Source organism: Gasterosteus aculeatus, chromosome 15, assembly GCF_964276395.1.
Source record: "Gasterosteus aculeatus chromosome 15, fGasAcu3.hap1.1, whole genome shotgun sequence".
Taxonomy (NCBI): Eukaryota; Metazoa; Chordata; class Actinopteri; order Perciformes; family Gasterosteidae; genus Gasterosteus; species Gasterosteus aculeatus.
In genome coordinates this window covers 16,135,130-16,156,427 of record NC_135703.1, presented here as the reverse complement: position 1 = coordinate 16,156,427, position 21,298 = coordinate 16,135,130, and the positions used below count along the sequence as shown (strand labels likewise).

Below are 21,298 nucleotides of genomic sequence, written 5' to 3'. Positions count from 1 at the left end.
CTACTTTTTTCTCCGACCCGTTGATTACAATTTTTGGTCAACCAACTGTTGTTTTTCACTTGAAATGTTGAAAAATGGCAGCTTATGACTTATGTGTCTCAAACAACAAAATTCAGTTGTTCGAAGATTTTTTTCAGCCATATAAAATAGATGTTAGAAAGTTGTGTTTTTTCAAATGTACTAACAATAGTTTGAAGCAGCTTGTAACCCAATCAAAATACCAGATTTCTTATCAATTGAACAGTTTCCTAATCATTTGAATTGTGTGTTATTATTATTATTATTATATATGTCTGTGCCGATGTCAGGGTTTCGGGACACAGGATGTCTCATGTGTACAGACTGTAAAGCCCTCTGAGGCAAATTTATAAATTGCGATTTGCGGCTATACTAAATAAAATAAAATGAATTTAATTGAAATTATTGTTACTGTTAGTATATATTACTATAAGAAAGAAAATATAAAATTGTCCCTGTTGGTTGAAACAGCATTGAATCCAACCTTTAGTCTTATATATACCAGCTAATATAAAAATACATAACAAGAGAAATGATCTGTTAGCCAATGTGGATCATTGAATATTAGCAGAGAAAACCTGCTGGCCACCTTAATACCAATATTGCTTTATATGGATCTTGGTCAATGTAACTATCTGATTTATTTGATGAAATAATGTATTAATCTGGTGTATTAACGTGCATAAAATAAACATGATGTTGATACACTCAAAACAAGATTGAGGGACCTGTTAAGCACACCTGCTGAGCTTTAAGAGACCCAGTGGAGCGGTTCAATACGTCATCATGTGTATGTGTATGTGTGTGTGTGTATGTGTGTGTGTGTGTATATATATATATATATATATATATATATATATATGAGCACACTCCCACCATCTGCAGCTCACAGTACTTCTATGTGCTCGTCTCCCAAAGCCTTCCTGTGATAGCCTTATCCTGCGTAACTGGCTACACATACTAAGTAGTGTGGCGTGTGTGTTTGCGGTTGTCCACCGTAGTCTTTCTGCTTTTCTCCTCCTCCTCCACTTGTAATTTTACAGCTCGGGGATTATGGGTATCATCTTGCTGCCTGTCAGCCTAGTCTGATGCTGAAACGTTTCGGCCTCTTCTAACACAAACCAAAGCGAAGCCCAGACACGATGATGAAACCATTAGCAATATCTTGTTTACCTAAGACCCCGACTGCCTCTGAACAGTTTACCAGCAGCACTGCTTGGTTGCTAAGGGAAAGGGGGATACAACATGAAGAGGCACAGCTTAAAACTACAAAGATTGGGCTTATGCAAAGTGAGAAATGGGGAAATGTTGATGCAATTTCTCTAAAATCATTTCTGTAATTGGTGGAGTCAATACTGTGCGAGCCTGTTGGGGGCCTGTGGAAGCAGTGGAAAGGCTCCTTAGAGTTGAACTGTAAATAACACGAACGGCAGATTGCTCATGCATTTTAAAGCTAAATCCTAATGTTTATGATGAAAATAATAATATATAATATATTTTATATTTAGTTATAATAATAAAAAGTTCCATCACTGTATTCCACCTTCTCATCTCATCTTCCCACTACCTCGTACAAAACAAAATATCCTAAGATGTTGCGAGTTAAATAATGAGGAGAAAAGAGATCAAAAAAAGAATGACTAACTAACAATAGATAATACAAATACACCCTTTTCCGGCTTTACCTTGTGACTCCTTACTCTCCACGTTAGTTCAGCTACAGTAGCTTAACTTAAACCTCAGTGTGAACTCCATACAGCTAATTTTAGCAATTAAAATGAATTACTGAATTCTTAATAATTTACCTACTTCAATCCCAACTACGCGGACAGGGTTTATCTGCAGTGGAAAAGAATAGTAACTTATCCCAAACGAGTTGAGGGATACTAAGCAGCAGAGAAAGTTGTTGCTGTCGCAACATGAAGGAAAAAGTGTATAATACATAATTATGAGTACTAATGACAAGATTAGATTGAATTAATAAAACATATTTTATTGCCTATTAATGACTGTAACAAAGCAAAAGTAACATTAAGAATATTTGTTGATTTATAGACTTAAAATAAATACAGTGATTGAAATAATATGTTGTATGGTTCTAGACCAGCATCAAAGGCACCTGCATCTGCCAACGTGCATCATTAATGATTTTGAATTGGGATTAAATGCAAAATAACATTGGTCAGGGATCTAAAAGATATATTTGCTCTCTTATTTTTCTTTAGTGCTGATCCAATCTGTAACTCTGAATTTACAGTTTGGATCCAAATGTGATTATCCGTCGCACCACTAGCCAACAGTAGAGTACAGTTCATTCTGTCTGAGGAACACGATAGATAATTAAGAGCAATGTTCGCAACTGCCTTTCCCCCTTTGTTCTCTTTAACAGTAGCACACAGAAAAATTACCCGTGTGGGGCAATGATGTAGTGAGTGCTGCAGAACAATGTGCATCATGAAAAGCTACAGAGAGCGGCGTGAGTGTGAAGTGTTCCTAAGGGGGAGCAGGAGCTGATCTACACAACAGTGTACATCATCAGGGACAAGAGCCAGAATACGGCTTCAGCAAGCCCCCAATGCTGGGCTGTGCCCATTAAAAAGCCATGAGTCGGCAGAAAGCAGCCCTCCTTGTGGCTGATACACACAAACACGCACACACGGTGCCAAGGGCTGGGGACACAGGCAGACTGCATGCTCAGCTGTCTGTGTCGGGGCTTCAAGTACTACAGCATTGAAATGACACAAAATGGATAGAACTGCCCACAATCCATTTGCATCTATCTCTATTTACTCCTTGATAGATACAGTTACACATTCATACACATATCTTACAGTTTTTAATATTTCAGTCCGATACCAGCAGATGTATTATCATATCCTGACTAATGAAGCTAGCATAAGCTCAGACAAGAAGACTCTACTCATGTTTGTCTGAGCCTGGAGTTTATTTCTCATGCATCTGCCAATCACTCCTCAAGCATCTCACTTATTATTTCCTTGCAGTCGTTGTTTGGAGCTGTCAAGCCATCAAGTGATGGAATACTGTGAGAATTACCCTGGAAACCAAACCCCGAAACCCAACACAGATTCCAACTGCTTCAACAAACATGAGCCTAGCAGCCTTGTTGGTGGACCTACCCCAATGGAAGATGGACCTTTTACAGTATACACAGTATTTTACATTATGAGGAAACACCCTCATAAACAAGAGACAACTTGCACACAAAAATAGATAAATCATGAAATTAAGCCTCGATAGTGAGATATCCTTCCAAAAAGGAAATTGATTCAATTGGCCGTTCTTCATACGTTTCCCAGTTTATACCCAGTTAGCAGCTGTATGGCAGTCAGCCGCCAGTAACAGATACCGGACCACAGGGTTCTGTTTGTGGTGTTATGCTTGTGTGAACTCTTGTGTCTCGCCTCCAAAGGGCCCAAATCATGGTAGGTCCTCAAGTACTCTGAGGCAGGGGGCCCCGTGCTGATTCAACCCACTTTCCTTCGTTGCCATTTGCATGCCTAATGCGCCATTCTCCTCCACCTGGTCGTTACCCCAAGCTGTGGATAATCGCACAGTGCCAAGAACATCGGTGCAGGTGACAATTATCTTGTTTTGAAGGAATGAACGTGTGCATTTAAGGTACTGCAGCCTGCATTTGAGGAACATCTGGATGAGTTAGAAGTGTTTTGTTTTGTGTTGCTTTGTGAGCCTCTCAAAAGTTCCAACAATAGTCTTTTGTCCCCGCTTTCCTCAAGGGATGCAAAAGACATCGTGCCATCGTCGACAACGGATTGCTATGGCGGGCAACCATTTTCCAAAATTGGCAACCAGCTTTTGTTGTTTTGAAACCACTTTCTAACATGAAGAATTATGGGCAGCAAACAGGAGCTTAATTTTGTTCCATTAATTACATTTAAATGAGTCGCCCCCCTACGGTCATCAGAGAGAATGCAAGATTAAGGAGCTTCTGCATTGACTTCTCATTTCACACTCGGAGGTTGCCCCTTTGCCCATCTTAAATGCCTATAAGAGCAATACCCCCCCCCCCCCCCCCCGCCACCACCCCTACCCCCCTTTAATTGCATTATAAAAAATACACTTCAAAAAATGTTATTTTTTATTTCTAAAATAATTACATATTACCTCACTTTACCACATTAGTTTATCAGATATACCTCGTTATATTCTCATACTTTTAGCTTTTTTTGTGCCGTTGTGGTGGTGGTCGCATCGCCTGTTACAGCTGGAACAGACTATCATCTGGGTTGAGCTTTGCACGCAAGTCTGTACAGTCTCTCTCTCTCTCTCTCTCTCTTGGGTTGGAACACAGTTCTTCGGTTCTGCTTGATTCCTTTTTCTTTCATTTGTATTCCTTGCAACCATTTTATGTTGTGCCCTATCTTCATTGACTTTATACTGTTTTACTGGTATGTGTGTGTGGATTGGGGATGAAATTGCACCCCCTCCCCTGTAATTCCCCCCAGTCTGGGTACCACTGGACTAGGGTTCAGTTAGCCAGCTGAGCCTGACACTGAAACCACCGCTAGATACACTTTTCTGTCTCGAGCACATTTGAGCACATGGTATTACCTGCTCATTTGAAGGATAACCGGGTTGGAAGCCTGGAGCGTACTGGATTAGTATATCCTTCATAAATTCAAACTCAAATGACCAAACAACTGGTCAATCAAATTGAAGTAGCTAATTTGTATTTCTTACCTGTGTCCGTGAGGTCTTCAACCATAGGGTGCCTTCACCCCTCACAGTTTTCCCCAATTGACCCATTACTTTTGATTGTTGCTGTTGGCTGGGAAGGGATCATTGGTTGTCTAGCTCAGGTATAGGCAAAGAGCGTCACGGCAGCTAGCTGGTGATTGATTCTGCAATGGGAACCTGAATGTGAAGTGCTTGTCCTAATGTCTAATACTGTTCACATTGAATGCTCTTCTTTTTCACTCACTACTAATTCACTCATGCTTCTGCACTGCAGCAATTTAAACAAACAGTTTATTTTAGCCGTCAACTCATGAATATTTGTCATTTGTCAAATACTACTGTCCTTTGCTACCACGTTTCCCCAACAAATGCTAGAGTTTCCTCTCCTTTCCTCCCTCCGTCAGGGTGCCAGAGAGAGTGATGTCGGCAGGCGAGGAGCGGAATGGCCAGGTGGCAGCGCCAGTGTACGTGTACGAGTCCAAGGTCCACTGTGCCAATGTGATGCTGAGCCTGGAGGAGCAGCGGCGGCAGGGCATCCTGTGTGACGTCACCGTGCTGGTAGAGGGCCGGGAGGTGCGCGCTCACAGGGCCGTCCTCGCTGCCAGCAGCCGCTACTTCCTGCAGGCCCTGCTGGGTCACAACGGGTCGCATGGCGAAGCCGAGCCCATTGTTAACCTGCCGGACAAGGTAAAGGCGATAACAAAAGGCCTCACCAAAGGCCACCTTCTGTTACTTGGGGAATTCCAACAGGGAGACTTCCCAGGGTCATTTTAAAAAGGAAACGTTCCAGGTAAACTCGACTCTTTCAAAGTCACAGACAATCACTCTGATGAACTCCCCAGTGTTCTCCCTGTTTCAGCTGCGAAATCACGAAGAAGTTATACAAAGCTTGTGTTACAAAGGTAGACTAAGACATTTGAGATGGTTTAGCTTTTGAAGGCAAATCACATGAAACACATGAAAACGCCTCTCAGCCGTAGACAAATAATAGCCGCGACCAGCTACGCCGCATAGTGTGTTTTCAGCATAACACAAATGGTTTACACTGTTTTTCTGGCACCTGTTAAGTAAGCAATCTCTCTCTCTATAAGTGTGTGTCCTTCACATATCTCAAGAACTGTTATTCTGACCTACATCATACTCTGCTTGTGTTATGCTGAGTTCCCAAGGACGTGTAGTGGCGAAGTGCAATTTGGACAAGGGACACATTAAATATGAATCCTCTTTAAATAGACTAGACCACCACTGTTGACTTACCATCATCCCGTGTTTGTACCTTTAATACAGGCAGAGAGGCGGCCCCAGCGGCTTACGTTAGCATATATCGCCCCGGATCTGTCATATTGATTAATATGTCCTAGTAACTCCACCGTACAATGATCACTCGCGCAGGCGTCCGCTACTTCAAACTCCACCCCCTAACAACAGGAAGCGTGGCTTCATTTCTCACATCCCCTCCGCTGTCCGTTCACTGCTCGCATAAATTACTGTACCTCAATTTGGCAAAGATGTAAACAGGTTGGTGTGAAATTCTGAATAGTTCACTACCAAGGACACTACTGGCATTCTCTGGCAAAACACCAGCGGTTATTTTGGTAACAGGGCAATAAAAAAGAGACTAATATGGACGGTATATACCTCACATGCTGTTTAGTCATGTGATCTGATCAAAATCATCTACTTTTGTGTTAATGAATACATCTACTCATTCTTCACTCCCATTATTTTCCTCAATAATTCTGTATTTAGCTTGAGGTTATTATTTGTATTTATTTAATTCAGCTTTAAAATTTGAATTAAATTACATTTAAGTGTGCATTCAATGCATGGAAATGACAGAATTGAGCAGCCAACAAAGTACATATTTTGGTGATATTTCACTATAATACAGCTTCATGATAACACAATATACACTATATCAACTTGAGGGTGAAATTAAAGGTTTAAAACTAGACCATGCCCACTTGATCCAATTTCTTCTCTGTGCTGCTACTCATCAGCGAGGTTGGTACTGTGAAGCTTTCTCCCGGCTCCTCTTGGTGCTGATGCAAGCTGAAAATAGGCTTACGCATGCAGCATCACATGCTCTCTCACATGATAATGCAGTCGAAGCCAACCGTAGTGAACAAGGAAAAAAGCCAAGAAGATGATGGGGTGAAGAGTTGGGGGATGAGGAAAAAGATCTAGGCAGAAGACAGTAGATATGAGATTAACAAGGCGGGAATGTGGCAGAATTATTGACTATAGAGGAGAAAGTGGAGTAGTTGCTCCTGGGGTAAAATTCTGTTCCATTCACTTCTCTGTTAAAGTCCCAATCAGCGTTGTGTTCCTCCCAGAAAGATGTCATAATGTGGTAACTCACAACATTCTTCTTTTGCTGTGAAGAATATACACCAACAACGATGTATTAAATTAAAGCTTCTAATATTTGACACTCAACTTCATCTTCTTCTGTTTAATTATCTTGCAAGCAGAAGGGACAAGTTCTACAGAATATGCTACATTTTCAATCACGGATCACTCTCGGGGTGTTCTAATCCACGTGTTTCTCCATGCTACCGAAAAGCAGGGTACTCCCAGTCAAAAGTTTGGACACGCTCTATCAATCCATTCGATGAGAAAATGTGTCCAAACTGTTACTAGTACTGTAGTATGACACGTCTGTCACTGAAACATTGATCTGCTTGTTTAAGCACATTATAAAAGATACATGGCTATTCTAAGTAAAGTCAGAGTATTAGAGATAGTACATCACAATTGCACCATTCCAATAACATTCCAATTCCTTGCCTCATAGTGAGATACTTTCCATTACTTATTATCCCGCCTCTCTCTTCTACAGGTGACCGCTGAGGGTTTTGCTCCACTGCTCCAGTTTGCCTACACAGCCAAGCTGGTTTTAAGTCGGGAGAACATCCATGAGGTCATCTTGTGTGCTGACTTCTTGGGCATTCACAATTTAGAGGACTCTTGCTTTCGGTTTCTTCAAGACCAGTTGCAGAACGACAGCCGGCATGCCAGTAACGGCACGGTGGAATATGACGATGACATCACGGTGGATGTCTTTTCTGAGGCTATATCCTCAGATGAATCTGCAGAGACAAGGCAGCAGACCAATCACGTAGCAAGCACTGCGTCTCCTCCCGCTGACCTGTCTCAATGTCCCAAATACAGAAAGTATAAGTACCAGATCTGTGATGACAAGCACAACGGAGAAGACCATCATGGTGATGATGTCATCGTGGCCAACCACACCTCAGGCAGCCCTGTTAGCGCACAGCTCAGAGACACCGCTGCTCCACAAACTCTTCTTACACCCTCCAGGATCAAAGAAGAACCATTTGTTTTTGAGGAAGAAGGAGATGCAAGGAGCAACCAAGAATTGTGCACCGAGGAGGTCCTGGAGATGGAGCTTGAGGTAGAAGGGGTTCCAGTAGCAGCCGAGCACTCTCCTAACCAAGGGTCCCCCTCTTCCTGCCTGCGCTCTTATCTCCAGAAAGGCGGGCTAGATCTCAGCGGCGTGCCAAGCACCACCATCCAGCAGCTACTCACCAACAGACTGTCTCTCAACCACTACCGGGAACTGGTCAAAGACAGGCAGAGGGATAAGAAGGAATCTCTTGGCCAAGTGTTCCTCAAGACAGGCCTCGCAGATGTAATACCAACAGGGCTTACGTGCAAGAACACGGAAAGGCCTGTGTCCAAAGCCTCCTCCTCTAAACATGAGAGAGAACTCGACAGAGCAAGCGTCATTTTCTCCTCAGCTGGTGAGCAACAAATGTTGGCCCATTCTTACATGGATGACACGTTCAAAGAAAAGGGCTCAAATCTGATACACGTAGAAGCTCCTTCTCCTGGTCGGTCATGCCTCACCACCAGCTGTCCTGTTCCCATCAAGACATCAGTCCACTCGCCTTCCCCTTCTGAGCCCCGAACCCAGACGCCCAGCTCTCGCTCCTCCTTCTCGTACCCAGAGGATGCAGGCAGCGGCAGCTCGCCTTTTAACCTGCCCCAGTTTGACTTCTCCTCGTCCCCGCGCTCAGGCTCTGCCTCTGGACTCCCCCCCTGCCTGACCGGGGTGATGGAGCAGACGAACCCCCTAAGCGCTGAGCTGGTTTTCTCTCAGGGTTGCACCAATATAAAAAATGAACAGGGATTTGGTGCCAGCGGTGACAACTCCAGCGACGAATCAGGCTCTTTCTCAGAGGGAGACAGTGAAAGCGGCATCTCCAGAATCTCGGGCCCTGAGGTTTGTGGAATGCTCTTTATACTTTATTTCAAGTGGTTCTCCTTTGTGTTGCCAGCCAGCAGTTGCCAATTACCACCAAGTCACAACAGGACTGAATTGTGAGTTCTTTTAAGACATTAGTGACCTGAATGGATCGCAAGATGGAAACCACACGCGTGCAACTACAATTTAGTTTAAGAGCAGCCTCGTTACAAACGCGTCATGAGCTCTTCAGTCATCTTGTATTAACTTAAAACAGGCACTGTGAGTAGGAAGTCGATTAGAGTTATAATGCAGATTTTACTAAATGTAAATACATGTAGGCTCAAAACTCAGGCGCAATGTAACGCAGTGATTTTAGGAGAAGATATCCTGTCAGTATAATAGTTGTCTCATGATATTAGAGACCCTTAAAATGTTGCGGTTTAGGCTTTGAGGGGGTTTAAATGTCCCCAAACGGGTTTAGGACCCCCAGCATGTAGGTAGAAAGTAGTGGAGTCTTTTTTTTAAGGTGCGACAGCTCAGAATGTCCTGTCCACGTAGTCCTCATAGCCCGGAAACATTCTCGTGCTGTGGAAATACAAGAAATTTAGATTAACATCAAATTGCGTACTTAATAAAGTCTACAATGGTACTAGTACTTTGCACAAGTCAATGTAAATAAATCCCTGTATGGCTTATAATGGTGAGGTTTGCAATTAGCCTGTGTTGGGGGCAGCCTGTATATTATCTTGCCAAATGTCGACCCCTCCAAACAATAACCAACTACTTACACATATTCCTATGCTAGAAGCATGTGGCAATTACTTTTTCTCCCCAAGCATATTTAAGGTGTGATTAAAAACTGGGGCTATTCGTGCACTGTTTTTTTCGCTCAAGAGAAAACAACAAACGCGCTTTTTTAACACCTTCTCATTGAAGTTAAAAGAGCCTCATGGTCGCCATGGTGATGCCTAAAGCACATGCAATATATGAGATGTGAGCTAAGTCTCATATCAGAGTTCTTTCACCCTCTCTCTCCCACACACAGCACATTAGCTTTATTAGATTTGAGTGGTAATGGCCTTCAGGCCCGTGGATGAGTCAGTGAATATGAGGTTAAGGTGCTCGGGCATTCTGAAGCATTTTAAAGTCACAATAACAAACGTACTTATTTTCTTGCTCCGAACAACTATAACCTTGACCGTCATCGTCATTCATGTATATTGGCATGTGATATTATGGTACATGCGCTGTCTTCTCATCAGGCCGAGTGGTTGTACAATCAGGCATACGGACTTGTTGAGGTTCATTCTGTTCAAAATGTCTTGTGACTTCACAAACAAATATTTAAACGGCTCATCTTGCACTTTTAGGCTAGTGCTGTACACTTGCTGTACACTCCTAAAGCATGTGGGAGCATGTCTTTAATATGTAAAAGAGGTCCCCATGTTGTGAAATGCATTGTTGTAACAAGAAAAGGGTTAGTTAATTAGCTTTCCCAACGAGCTTGATGTACATGTCCATTTTGGGATAGTATCGTTATATCAATGCTAGTACTTAAAGTAAAGTGATTCTGCTTATTGGATTATTTCCTTCTTGATAATCTGCTCTTTTGGATGACATTATGAGTAAACAAGAGAATGATCTAAATAAGTGAAGAATCAACATTGCTTTATCATTCCTTTAAGAAAACAAATAGCACATTTATTGAGCAGCAATAAATGCTATTATATGACATTATATTTGTACCACAATCCTGAGCGCGTAATTTTAAGTTTTGACCACAGAGAACTATATTTGAGCAAAGAAAAACATATTCCGTGCGCGCAGTTTACTCAGGTGCCCTCTCCACAAACTCGTTTTCTGCGCGCAGGCAGCCGTTGCTGCGCTCTCTCCACCTCTTCACGCTGCGCTCGCTCGACTTCCAGCAGCGTTACATTTGTGCCACAAAACCAACCAATCAGAGAATTAAAGAAAGTCAATTGTGATTGGCTGTTGGTCTCCAATCACAACGCTAGTAGAACTACCTACAGCATCGAGCTCAGCGAGTTGTTGAAGTTTGCAGCATTTGTGCTAAATGCTAATGGCCTGGATTAAAACACGTGCTGTTCTCATCATTTGCTTCGGTCATGTCTGATGGTGGCTAGCCGGACTTCTAATATCACTTTTTTTCGTCTTCTTTAGGAAGCGTTGTGATTGGAGACCAACAGCCAATCACAATTGACCTTCTTTAATTCTCTGATTGGTTGGTTTTGTGGCACAAATGTAACGCTGCTGCAAGTCGAGCGAGCGCGTGAGTGAAACGTCGAGCGAGCGCAGCGTGAAGAGGTGGAGCGAGCGCAGCAACCGCTGCCTGCGCGCAGAAAACCAGTTTGTGGAGAGGGCACCTGAGTAAACTGCGCGCACGGAATGTTTTTCTTTGCTAAAATATAGTTCTCTGTGCTCAAAACTTAAAATTACGCGCTCAGGATTGTGGCACAAATATAACGCCATAAGAGGGCACCTGAGTAAACTGCGCGCACGGAATATGTTTTTCTTTGCTCAAATATAGTTATCTGTGCTCAAAACGTAAAATGACGCGCTCATGATTGTGGCACAAATATAACGCCATACTATGAACGCATTTAAATGCTATTAACGCAAAAGAAGTTGTAAAATCTTGGTCACAGTGCCTCTTCCACTAACATTAGAAAACTGAGCATTGATTTATGTTCTGCTTGTTGGTCTCATGTTGTGATAATCTGCTGTTTGACCCACTCAGAGTTCTCAGCATCTACCGCAGTAAAACAGAGCCACACTTTGGATCTCTTTCTTCTCTTGGCCACGCTGTGTGTCTCACGCTTTTTTTTATGTCCAGTTACGGTTACACACTCTCCTCAGCTCTTCACGTGTTTTGAGTACTGCTCATTTGCCATAAAAAGAGCGAAATCCGTCAATGAAGATTGACAGATTAGTGGTGAGAGCATTGTGTTAGAACACATCCAGAACACGTGTCCACTAAAGTGTATTTATTCTGAGATGCAGCTCGTCTTCTATACCTGAAATGTGCTAATACGTGTGAAAAAAAGACTACTTTTTCATGCAATCTTTAATGAGCTCACCTGGATATCCACATTGGAAAAATGTGTAACTCCAAATAGGATTTAGTTTTTAAAATTGCTTTACTTAGTTCTGTGTTCATACATCTATATATCACTCCTGTGTGTGTGTGTGTGTGTGTGTGTGTGTGTGTGTGGGGGGGGGGGGGGGGGGGGGTCTGTCCCACTTCTTCGCTCTGACCCAGTTGTCTCGCCCATAGAGTGAACACACACACACACACGCACACCCTTGGGTGCCCTGCAGGTGGAAGGTGTTCTGGCCACGTTGCCTCCACCATCTGCTATTCCTGACCCCAGATCTGCCCTGTTCAATTAGGCCGGCCCCAAAGACCCTCTCCAGCCCATTTGGAGTTAATTCCCCTCATCTAATTATTAGGTTACTCAATCCTCAATGCAACTTAAATACAAATGAGAGTTTAGTTATCTCAACAACTGATTTCAATTTGCTTTTACCACCCACCTATAGTCAGCCTAGCTTCTCGAGAGGGAGAGCTCACTTTGTCATTCCAACCTTTTTATGTGACTGTTGAGAGTCCTGTGGCTATATATAGATGTCTATACAGTAAAGGATACACACGCACACACACCTTCCTGTGTTGTCAGAGCAGTGAATGATGTCATGTTGTATGCTGGCAGCGTCGGGGCCGCCTGCTTTCCATGTACGATACTGACATGTGACATGACAGTATTCACTCATCAACAGATTAAATGAGCGATATTTCAAAAGTGAGAATACCGCTCCAGAATGAATGAGAGAATACTTCCTCATAATTAGGCAGAGATGGAGGGAAAGATGAATGTATAGATGTGACAGAAAGAGAGAATATCAATGAGGGACTGGCGACATGAACTGTAATAAAATGTTAAGATTCCATATGCCAGATCAAACATAATGAATTATCAAGTGTTCATGCACAATGAGCCACTTGCGGTGAGACAAAGAGCTCCTGTTCTCTTTGTGCCGAGCTGCTGGATCAATAAACGGCATCATACTGACACCTAGTGAATGCTGCACCACATTGACCTCCACCTGGAGGCAACTTGTGTCGACAGCTATTTAAGATGTATTCAGATAATTTAATGTAATGAACCGCTACTACTAACACACTATATTATTGGAGTATTATGTTGAATTTCCCTGCTGTGGCCTATTTAAGGGTTATCCCATCTGATGCAACAATGTGTGGGCTTTACTTGGCCTGCTTCCACCATAAGGAACGCCCACCTGTAGTTTTCTGTTTTCTGATCACAGCCACACTGACTGCAGACATGTGGGATCTCAGGTCGCTTGCGTGACTTAAAAATGAAATCCGTTATCAATAAAGTTACAGTCAAATGACAGTGGAAAACAAACACTGTATGAAGGAGTAAAACAATAAGTTAACGCAATAACAACATGGGTGATCCAGCAAATGTCATAGCTTTTTACTGTTGCTAAACAGATTTATTTACTGTAATAATGTGTCACGTATGTGATATGAACCTCATCACTCACATCAAGAAGAACACTGTGCCATAGATGAGTAATGTTTGAACAAAAGTCCTATTCAGGCTGAATCCACTGTGCTTCATTCCTGTCGGCCCCATGCACCACATTAAGGCTGCGATCATTCCTCTGATGGGCCACACTTTATGTCACAGTAACCCTGTGGAATGAATAACCCTTTGGTCCTTTTTTCAGGTGAAGCTGCCCTTCCCAGTGGACCACATCACGAACCTGCCACGCAACGACTTCCAGATCCTCATCAAGATGCACAAGCTGACCTCGGAGCAGCTGGAGTTTATCCACGACATCCGTCGCCGCAGCAAAAACCGCATCGCCGCCCAGCGCTGTCGGAAGAGGAAGCTGGACTGCATCCAGAACCTGGAGGGCGAGATCCGCAAACTGGTACGCTCACAGTATGACTTCATAATACCAGTTTGCATTATAACACCAGATCAAATATTTGAGAGCAGCTAGTTGCAATAATGCAACGGGTCATAATAAGCCTCCAGTGTTATGTTGCATGCAATGTGATGCTTTTTAGGTGACGTAACGAGGCGGGCTGACTGTAGCTCCTTCACCAAATTATAAAGAGAGCATAATAAAAAAATAAAACAGATCATCAATTAGGTGCATAACCAAAAGCACACAATGCAAGAAATGCAAACAGGCCAACAGTACGTGTTTTAAGTATAAAAGGAATTGTGGACAGGTTAATGATAAGTAAATATATAAATATTAAGGTGTTAATAAGGTGTTAAGGTGGCAAGGTGATCTCATCTTTTGACTTTTGGGTTGTCCACATGAAAGCGATATTTGGCCTTTGAACAAAGAAGTGACGCTGATGTTGTTTTAGTGTTGGTACATGCAGTATTCCCTGGATGAGCCCCCCCCCCCCGATGACCCCGTGTCTTTTGCACCCACAGGTGTGCGAGAAGGACAAGCTGCTGAGCGAGCGCAACCAGCTGAAGGTTTGCATGTCAGAGCTCTGGCAGAACCTCTCCTTCCTTTCCCAGCAAGTGTGTAGGGAGGGGCCACCTCCCGTCTGCGCCAGCATCGACCTCACTTCCAATCCGCCGTCGCCTTCTTCTGACAGGGGCTCCCCCCGGCCCAGGTCCCCCGCGTCGCCACAAGGCCATATGGGAGGTCCGACCCGCGAGGGTCCCGGCCGGGACGGACTTGAGGAGTCAGGTCTGGGGCGGGTTGACCCCGAGCGCCCCCTCGTGCTGGGGGCCACACAGGAGGTATGTAGCCCAAACGTAACTGTGGATTTCTGTCAGGAAATGACTGAGAAATGTACGACGGAGGAACAGAAGACACAGAGCTGCACCTAGAGTCTGTTGACTGACAGTTTGTTCTGCGTCACCGGCACACTTCTCTTGATTTTTGAAGTATTTCTTTTGTTCTTTGTTTTTTGTAATGGATGACATAAGCGTTGTCTTATCAGCAATACTGTTCAACAGGTATTTTCAGACTGAAGATGAAATAGAAGCACTGGCAGCTTTCTTTCTTTCTGTGTCTCATCCTGACTTCTCTTCCTGTCAGCTTCCCTCCCTCTCTCGTGCATCATGGGAGGTAAAACTCAGGAATTCCTCTGAATGTTCAGTAAAGTCCTTGTTAACATGTACGCTGAAGCGCACTTTGCTTTACAGTCCTGTGAATCCTTGATATTTAGTACGATTGATTTGTAGCAAATACAAAAAAGTTTCAGCACGTCCGACTAACTAACTAACTCAAGAGTGGTCCAAAATGTGGGTGACTGCTTCTTTCCTTCCTTTCTCAGAGTGAGATGTTCTCGTTGTTTTCAGTGAATCTCGTTTCTGTGTGTTTAGTCCGAGGCCAGAACATGGTAAGCCTAGCTTAGCATAAAAGCCTTGAAGCAGGGTGTAACAACTAGCCTCTTTTAAAAAACAGAATCCTACTCTGCACTGAGACCTTCGGGTTATAGCACGAGCTGCCAGATACACTTTGTTTTGCTCTCAAACCCAACTGCTTCTGTAGGAGGAAGACGGGGGTTACTCTGGTTCAATTTGAGTTGCTACAGCCGCTGGCAGCCTCCCCCAGCCTGCGCTGGGTAGCTAATTCTTGTCTTTGATGGACAGTTACTTCATGAACACGTGTCTAGGCTTTGGACCCTGTCATAAGAGAGCAGGTGTAGTGGGTCGGAAAAGGTTAGGGACGATAAGGCTGCCCTCTTGCATGTCTACAGTTGGAAGAGTAGGAAAGTTTACCTTCACAAGCCTTAAATGCACATTTTTTGACTAGCTTGAAGGTCCAGTGTGTAGATTTGGGGACATAATGCAGAGATAATTCAGATTGCAACCAACTGAAACATCTCCCACGTGCCAAAAACTCAAATGGTGCTTTGCACAGCCGGGGTTTTGGCAGTTTTGGGCTACAGTACAGACATGGTGGCGGGGATGATCTGCTCCTACTTATAGATATTATATTCATAATAGATCCCTCGTGATCTATTGCGTTTTGAAATAAGCTTTTTTTCTTGGTCACTTATATTTATGGTGTAAGTAACTTCCAGTTTTGCAGTTATTCTGCTGACTCACCTGTGGCTTTTCACCAAGAAGTGGCCATTCTTATATCTCGTTAAAGAAATTGCAACTCTGTTGCTTATGCTAATGGATTGAATGAAACTTGAGAACAGCACAACTCCTCCTTGCTTCACACACAGACTCGAGCTGAACATCCATGTTCTAAGAATGGAAAACAATAAGTGTATGTCCACAAGTGTTGAACTAATCCTTTGAATTCACTATATGGTATTCCATCAAAAACAGCTTAACTACTGTTATAACATATTTTGAGTGATCTATTAGTTGTTGAGAGACACAGGACTTTAAAGTAAAATGTTACCAAAGGTGTGTATTTGTAATATTTTACATTAGATGAAACAGTCAAATGAACTCTCATTATGCAATGTTTCTTTTGTTAAACTTCACTTGTATCTTTTCTTGTACTCAGATGGGCATTTCTACACAATTCTCTCTCTCTGCCTTTTTTTCATATTTACGCTAAGAGACAGAACAGAATTAAGTTCAAGCACTGCCCAGCTCCTCTAAGAGGTCACAGCTGGCATCGAGTGTCCAGATAGATTAGAAGACCACACCCGTGTGACTGCTACATTTCTGCTCAGCGTTTTCCAAAGCATGCTGTAAGGTTTTCTTAGTCCATTTTCATTTATTCTCATGTTTTAAATGTCAAGATTGCAGCTTCCATATTGGGAATATTTTATTTTGTTGACAGTGACAGACGTATGTTCCATCTTACCCAGTCTATGGTGTTAACACATGCCAACTATCTTTGAACATCATCTTTAATTCCTTCATGAAAATAACACAGATAAATAATATATATATATATTTTTTATCCATTATGAAACAAAACAAAAAAATAACAATAGCACACATGTTCACTGTGTCTGATTCCATATCTCAAGCAACCTCGTAGTTGATTTGTACATTATGTATTGACATAGAAACATGCTGTGGAAAATGGATGGCGGTCTTGTAATTGACACACGGCCCACGTCGGTGTGGTCAGCTAAAGAACTGCTTAAACAAATCGTAAGTGCTCTTTTTCATCGTTTATTTATTGTCTTAAAGTTAATAGGAATTTGGTGTTTGTGCTTCTGGTAATTATGTATTTAGCTGCATTGTTCTTGTGTTGTACATAAGACAAATATTCCCACTAAAAGTACTTGGTATTGTATCTGAGCAAGATGTCGTCGCTTTCAAGTTCACACTTGGTACGTGAATTTGTTTAAACACGAGGCAAAATGATCAATTTCTACTTACAAACCAGTATCCCGAATAGTGCAGCCACGGAGCTGCAAGTTCAGAACAAACACTCTGGCACCGTATTGATTTAGGGGGATGCTAATTCATCTGCTGTGTAAAAGTCGATGGCGAGGCACGTGGCAGTGGCGAGTGCCGCTCCCCGCCAACGCTGTGCTCTCGCGGCTGCACTTTCCTCCGCACAGTCCTGCACGTCCGTGGTGTCCGATGTGTTTGGGCTTCTTGTGGCCACCGGCGTTTAGGGGGGCATTCAGTTTGTAGTATACTGAAGAACACTGCTCAGCTGACTTTCTTAGACTTTAATTCCTCAATGTGAACTTGTTCATTTATTTATTTGCACTCTTGTTTTGGGGGGGTTCTAGGTCGGGTGTAGAGGAAAAAGCTTAGATGTTAGATGTAGGTTGCTACCCTCTCCTAGAGTTGATTTGTCAATGGTTGTACTTTTTTATTGTTGCCAATTTTCATATGAACTATGTAAGTATTAATTTACAAATTGCAAATGTACTTACTTCCATTTATTTCAATGTAAGAGGTGTGAGTATGTTTACAATTTCTGTGAATTACCTTTTTTTGGGGTAAAAGACATCATTAGGACATGAAAATTAGGTGGAAAGCTTTTTTTGTTTTATTAACATAAGTTAAGTGTTGACAAATTTGCGTGGAAAGTAAGCATCTGACCAGAGCAGCTACATTTTCTTGCCTTATATGTTGCAAAGGCCAAACTGTCTAGTGAGGGGTTTTAGTTCAAGGGAAGCTGCACTGCAGGTGTGATAAAACGTGGACTTCATGTGACACCTTTAATCTCACTGTTCAAGCGGTCCGATCCAAAAACATGCAGGCTATGTGAGTGTGGCCGGGTGTCTGTCCTGTGTCTGACCGGAGACATGTCCAGGGGGCAGAAGGCTGACCGGCTCCAGCCCCCCTACGACCCTAATGGACGGACGGATGGATATTCAATAAGTTCCCCTTTGTGACCAATAGCAAGATAAGCCAAGCCCAACAGTTTAATGCCAATACATACAGACAGAATATGGTATATTACCATGGAATAATTGAATAAAGCACTCCATAAAAAAACATTTTGAAATTTAAATTGCTGAAATTGAAAAAAAGGAAAAAATTGAAAAATGTTGTAATTATAAGATAATTAAAAAGTTCCAGTTGTTTATGGTTTATGGTATGTTTATAGTAGTTTGGATTATTTTAAAATTTGTTAGCATCGTTCTCCTCACAGCGTCCTGGGTTCGGACCACCTTTCTCTCTGATGCGTCGGTTCTCTCCTGCTACTCCGGCTCCCTCCCGATCTCCAAAGACAAGTAACACACGTCCATTGGTGACTCAAATTGCCCGTAGGTGTGTCAATGGTTGTCTGTCTCCTTATCGGCACTGCAGTTGACTGGCAACCAGTCCAAAAGGCCCCCTGCTCTCGCTCCATGCTGGCTACCATTGACTCTGTGAGGATAAGTAGTTAGAAGATGACTCACTGATGTATACATTAAATTACCTGTACTTGTATAGCGCTTTTCTAGTCTTCTGACCACTCAAAGCGCTTTAACACTACATGACATCATTCACCCATTCACACCCATTCATACACTGATGACAGGAGAACCATACACAGTGACACCTGCCATCAGTAACTACCATTCACACACTGTAGTCGCAGCTAGAGGAGCAATGTTGGGTTAAGTGTCTTGCCCAAGGACACAACGACATGCGGGTTAGCCGGGCCTGGGATCGAACTGACAACCCTCTGATTGGAGGACGACCATGCTCCCCACTCACCCACAGTCGCCCCGCACCTGCATGTGTTCATTCATATCCATGTTCCTTTTTTGTTTATTCAATTTTGACCGGTGTTACTCTCCCATCCATACACCTACAGGCTCTGCATGATCAACCATAACAGACGGCCAAATGTTAAGGTTAAAATGTGCTTAATCAGGTGATGTAAGGCTGGCTTTCTGACATGTCAGATCAGAAGTCTGGCATTTATTGTGAAACAAAGTTTATTAATGAATGAATCCCAAAACCTGTTGGTCCTAATCTGCTTCCATTACATCAGCTGAAACACCATCTAGTATGATGAGTTAGCAACATCAACACCGGAGCAGAATACAAGGGGATATTAGAATCTAATAGAACATACCAATGGTTCCTTTTTCTCCCGTTTGACTATTAAATCCATTCACTTGATACAACAGCATAACGGACCTCTGAATTATGCTGATGTAGTTTTACTACAGACATGACCACATTGGACTCCATCATGTACCTGAATATAGCTCAACCTGGAACTTGGAAAGAAGTGATACTTCAACTTCAAGGGTTTGAAGACAGTATACGTCACTGTGACAGTTTGGGAAACACAAGCAAGTTTCAAATATCTGCTTGTTTACCTAGAGGTACCTAGACGGACAAATTTACACAGTATGCTGCAAAATGAATGTGACTTCACACGACTACATTGCACGAGTCAACAAACATGGGGCCGATATCCTCCCAGTAGCCAACTACATGGCCGTACATTTTTCTTCTTAGGATACTACTTTCCAACGTCTCTGAATGCATCTCCAGTGTACAGTTATTGTTTTGACGATGAGCAGTGGTTATCAGGGAAGACTCAATCCTTTAAAGTATGTTTAAATGACAATTCATGGTGGCAGAATAATTTATGTAATCTAATCTGTTTACAGAATTTGTCAATTGGAGCCACTTGAATCTCATATTGTGATTTCTGAGATGTTTTATTCCTATTATCTCAGTCAAACAGACTCTAAGCACTTATCTACCTGGATAATTCAGCATACCTCGTCTTAAGGGTACAGTCTGTATGATAGACATGTAGACAGTTTCTGTGGTGGTGTTTTGAACTTTTTACAGTGGTTACTTTTTATGGTATTTGTAGATTTCGGTGAGCCATTTTTCCGTGTTTCTTTTTTATTTGAGTACCTACAACATGACTGTTAAATGCAGATTTTAACATTTTCCATTTCCTTTTTATCTTTGAATGTTCAAATTACTTGTGTATTGTTTCAATCTTTTTGTAAATATTGTGCAACATGTTTTTTTTATTGATATGAAAATGGTTTAAAAGAAGAAAAAAAACAACATTATTTCCAGGGGGGGGTTTCTTGGGAAATAAAACAAACAGCATGACAGTGTGGTGTGTGGATTGTCATTCAATATCTGTTGACAGAAGGGTCACTGTTTTGTTGAGAAGCATTTTAATCCGAATACAATATAAAGTATCATTACTTCTCATGAACTGGCCGTCCATAAAGGACCATATACACATGCCCACAGATTCTAAGTGTTCAGTTTAGAAAAAGTAAGCGGAAGCAGAAAGTCCCAGTTAGCGAAGCCGACTGATCCTCTGCGGAGTATGTTCCATAATGGATTTTTTTGTTCCTGCACCCTCTCAGAGAGAGAGATTGAGCCATCACATGGAAATATGTCTGCATAAAAAATAAGAAACAGTTATAATCCTGTTCTTCTCAGTTCCCACACGGATGTTCTAAAGTGCTTCAATCCCAAAACACACTGGGCGTCAGCGCTGACTCCAAGCTGGGTGTCCCCCTGATTTTGTCCCGGCGTGACTTGAGTGGTCAATCGATGTTGAAGCTGATTAAGTTTGTGTAACACAGACCACTCTACTGCCATGGTGTTAGATCCCCCACGCCTCACTTCTTCATGATAGAGGAGATATCCAGAAACATGCTCTGAGAAAGACAAGAGGACAGCTCAGACTGGACATGAAACATATACATACACTTATATATTACTGGGGTGCAGTTGAGGCAAACACCTGTCAGCGTCTGTCCAGTGTCACTCTTTAATGCTGGGATTGGTAACCTTTAAAAATAGGTTTGTTATAATGTTCAAATTCCTCATCATATTCCAACAGCAAGCAATAATGAAATGTATCTGTCACAGGACCACAATAAGCTATCCGTAATAATTG

At 42.4% G+C, this 21,298-nt stretch overlaps 1 protein-coding gene across 1 annotated transcript in view; it reads left to right on the top strand.

Annotated features, from left to right (window-relative positions):
- Positions 1 to 16,871, top strand: part of LOC120833102 (transcription regulator protein BACH2) — a 32,684-nt gene extending 15,813 nt beyond the window's left edge. The window contains exons 2-5 of the mRNA XM_040199946.2: positions 5,139 to 5,421; positions 7,577 to 8,983; positions 13,724 to 13,930; positions 14,452 to 16,871. Of these exons, the coding sequence (XP_040055880.1) occupies positions 5,155 to 5,421; positions 7,577 to 8,983; positions 13,724 to 13,930; positions 14,452 to 14,859 (2,289 nt within the window). The 5' untranslated portion in view covers positions 5,139 to 5,154 and the 3' untranslated portion in view covers positions 14,860 to 16,871. The remainder of the gene's footprint in view (positions 1 to 5,138; positions 5,422 to 7,576; positions 8,984 to 13,723; positions 13,931 to 14,451) is intronic.
- Positions 16,872 to 21,298: the final 4,427 nt, after the last annotated feature.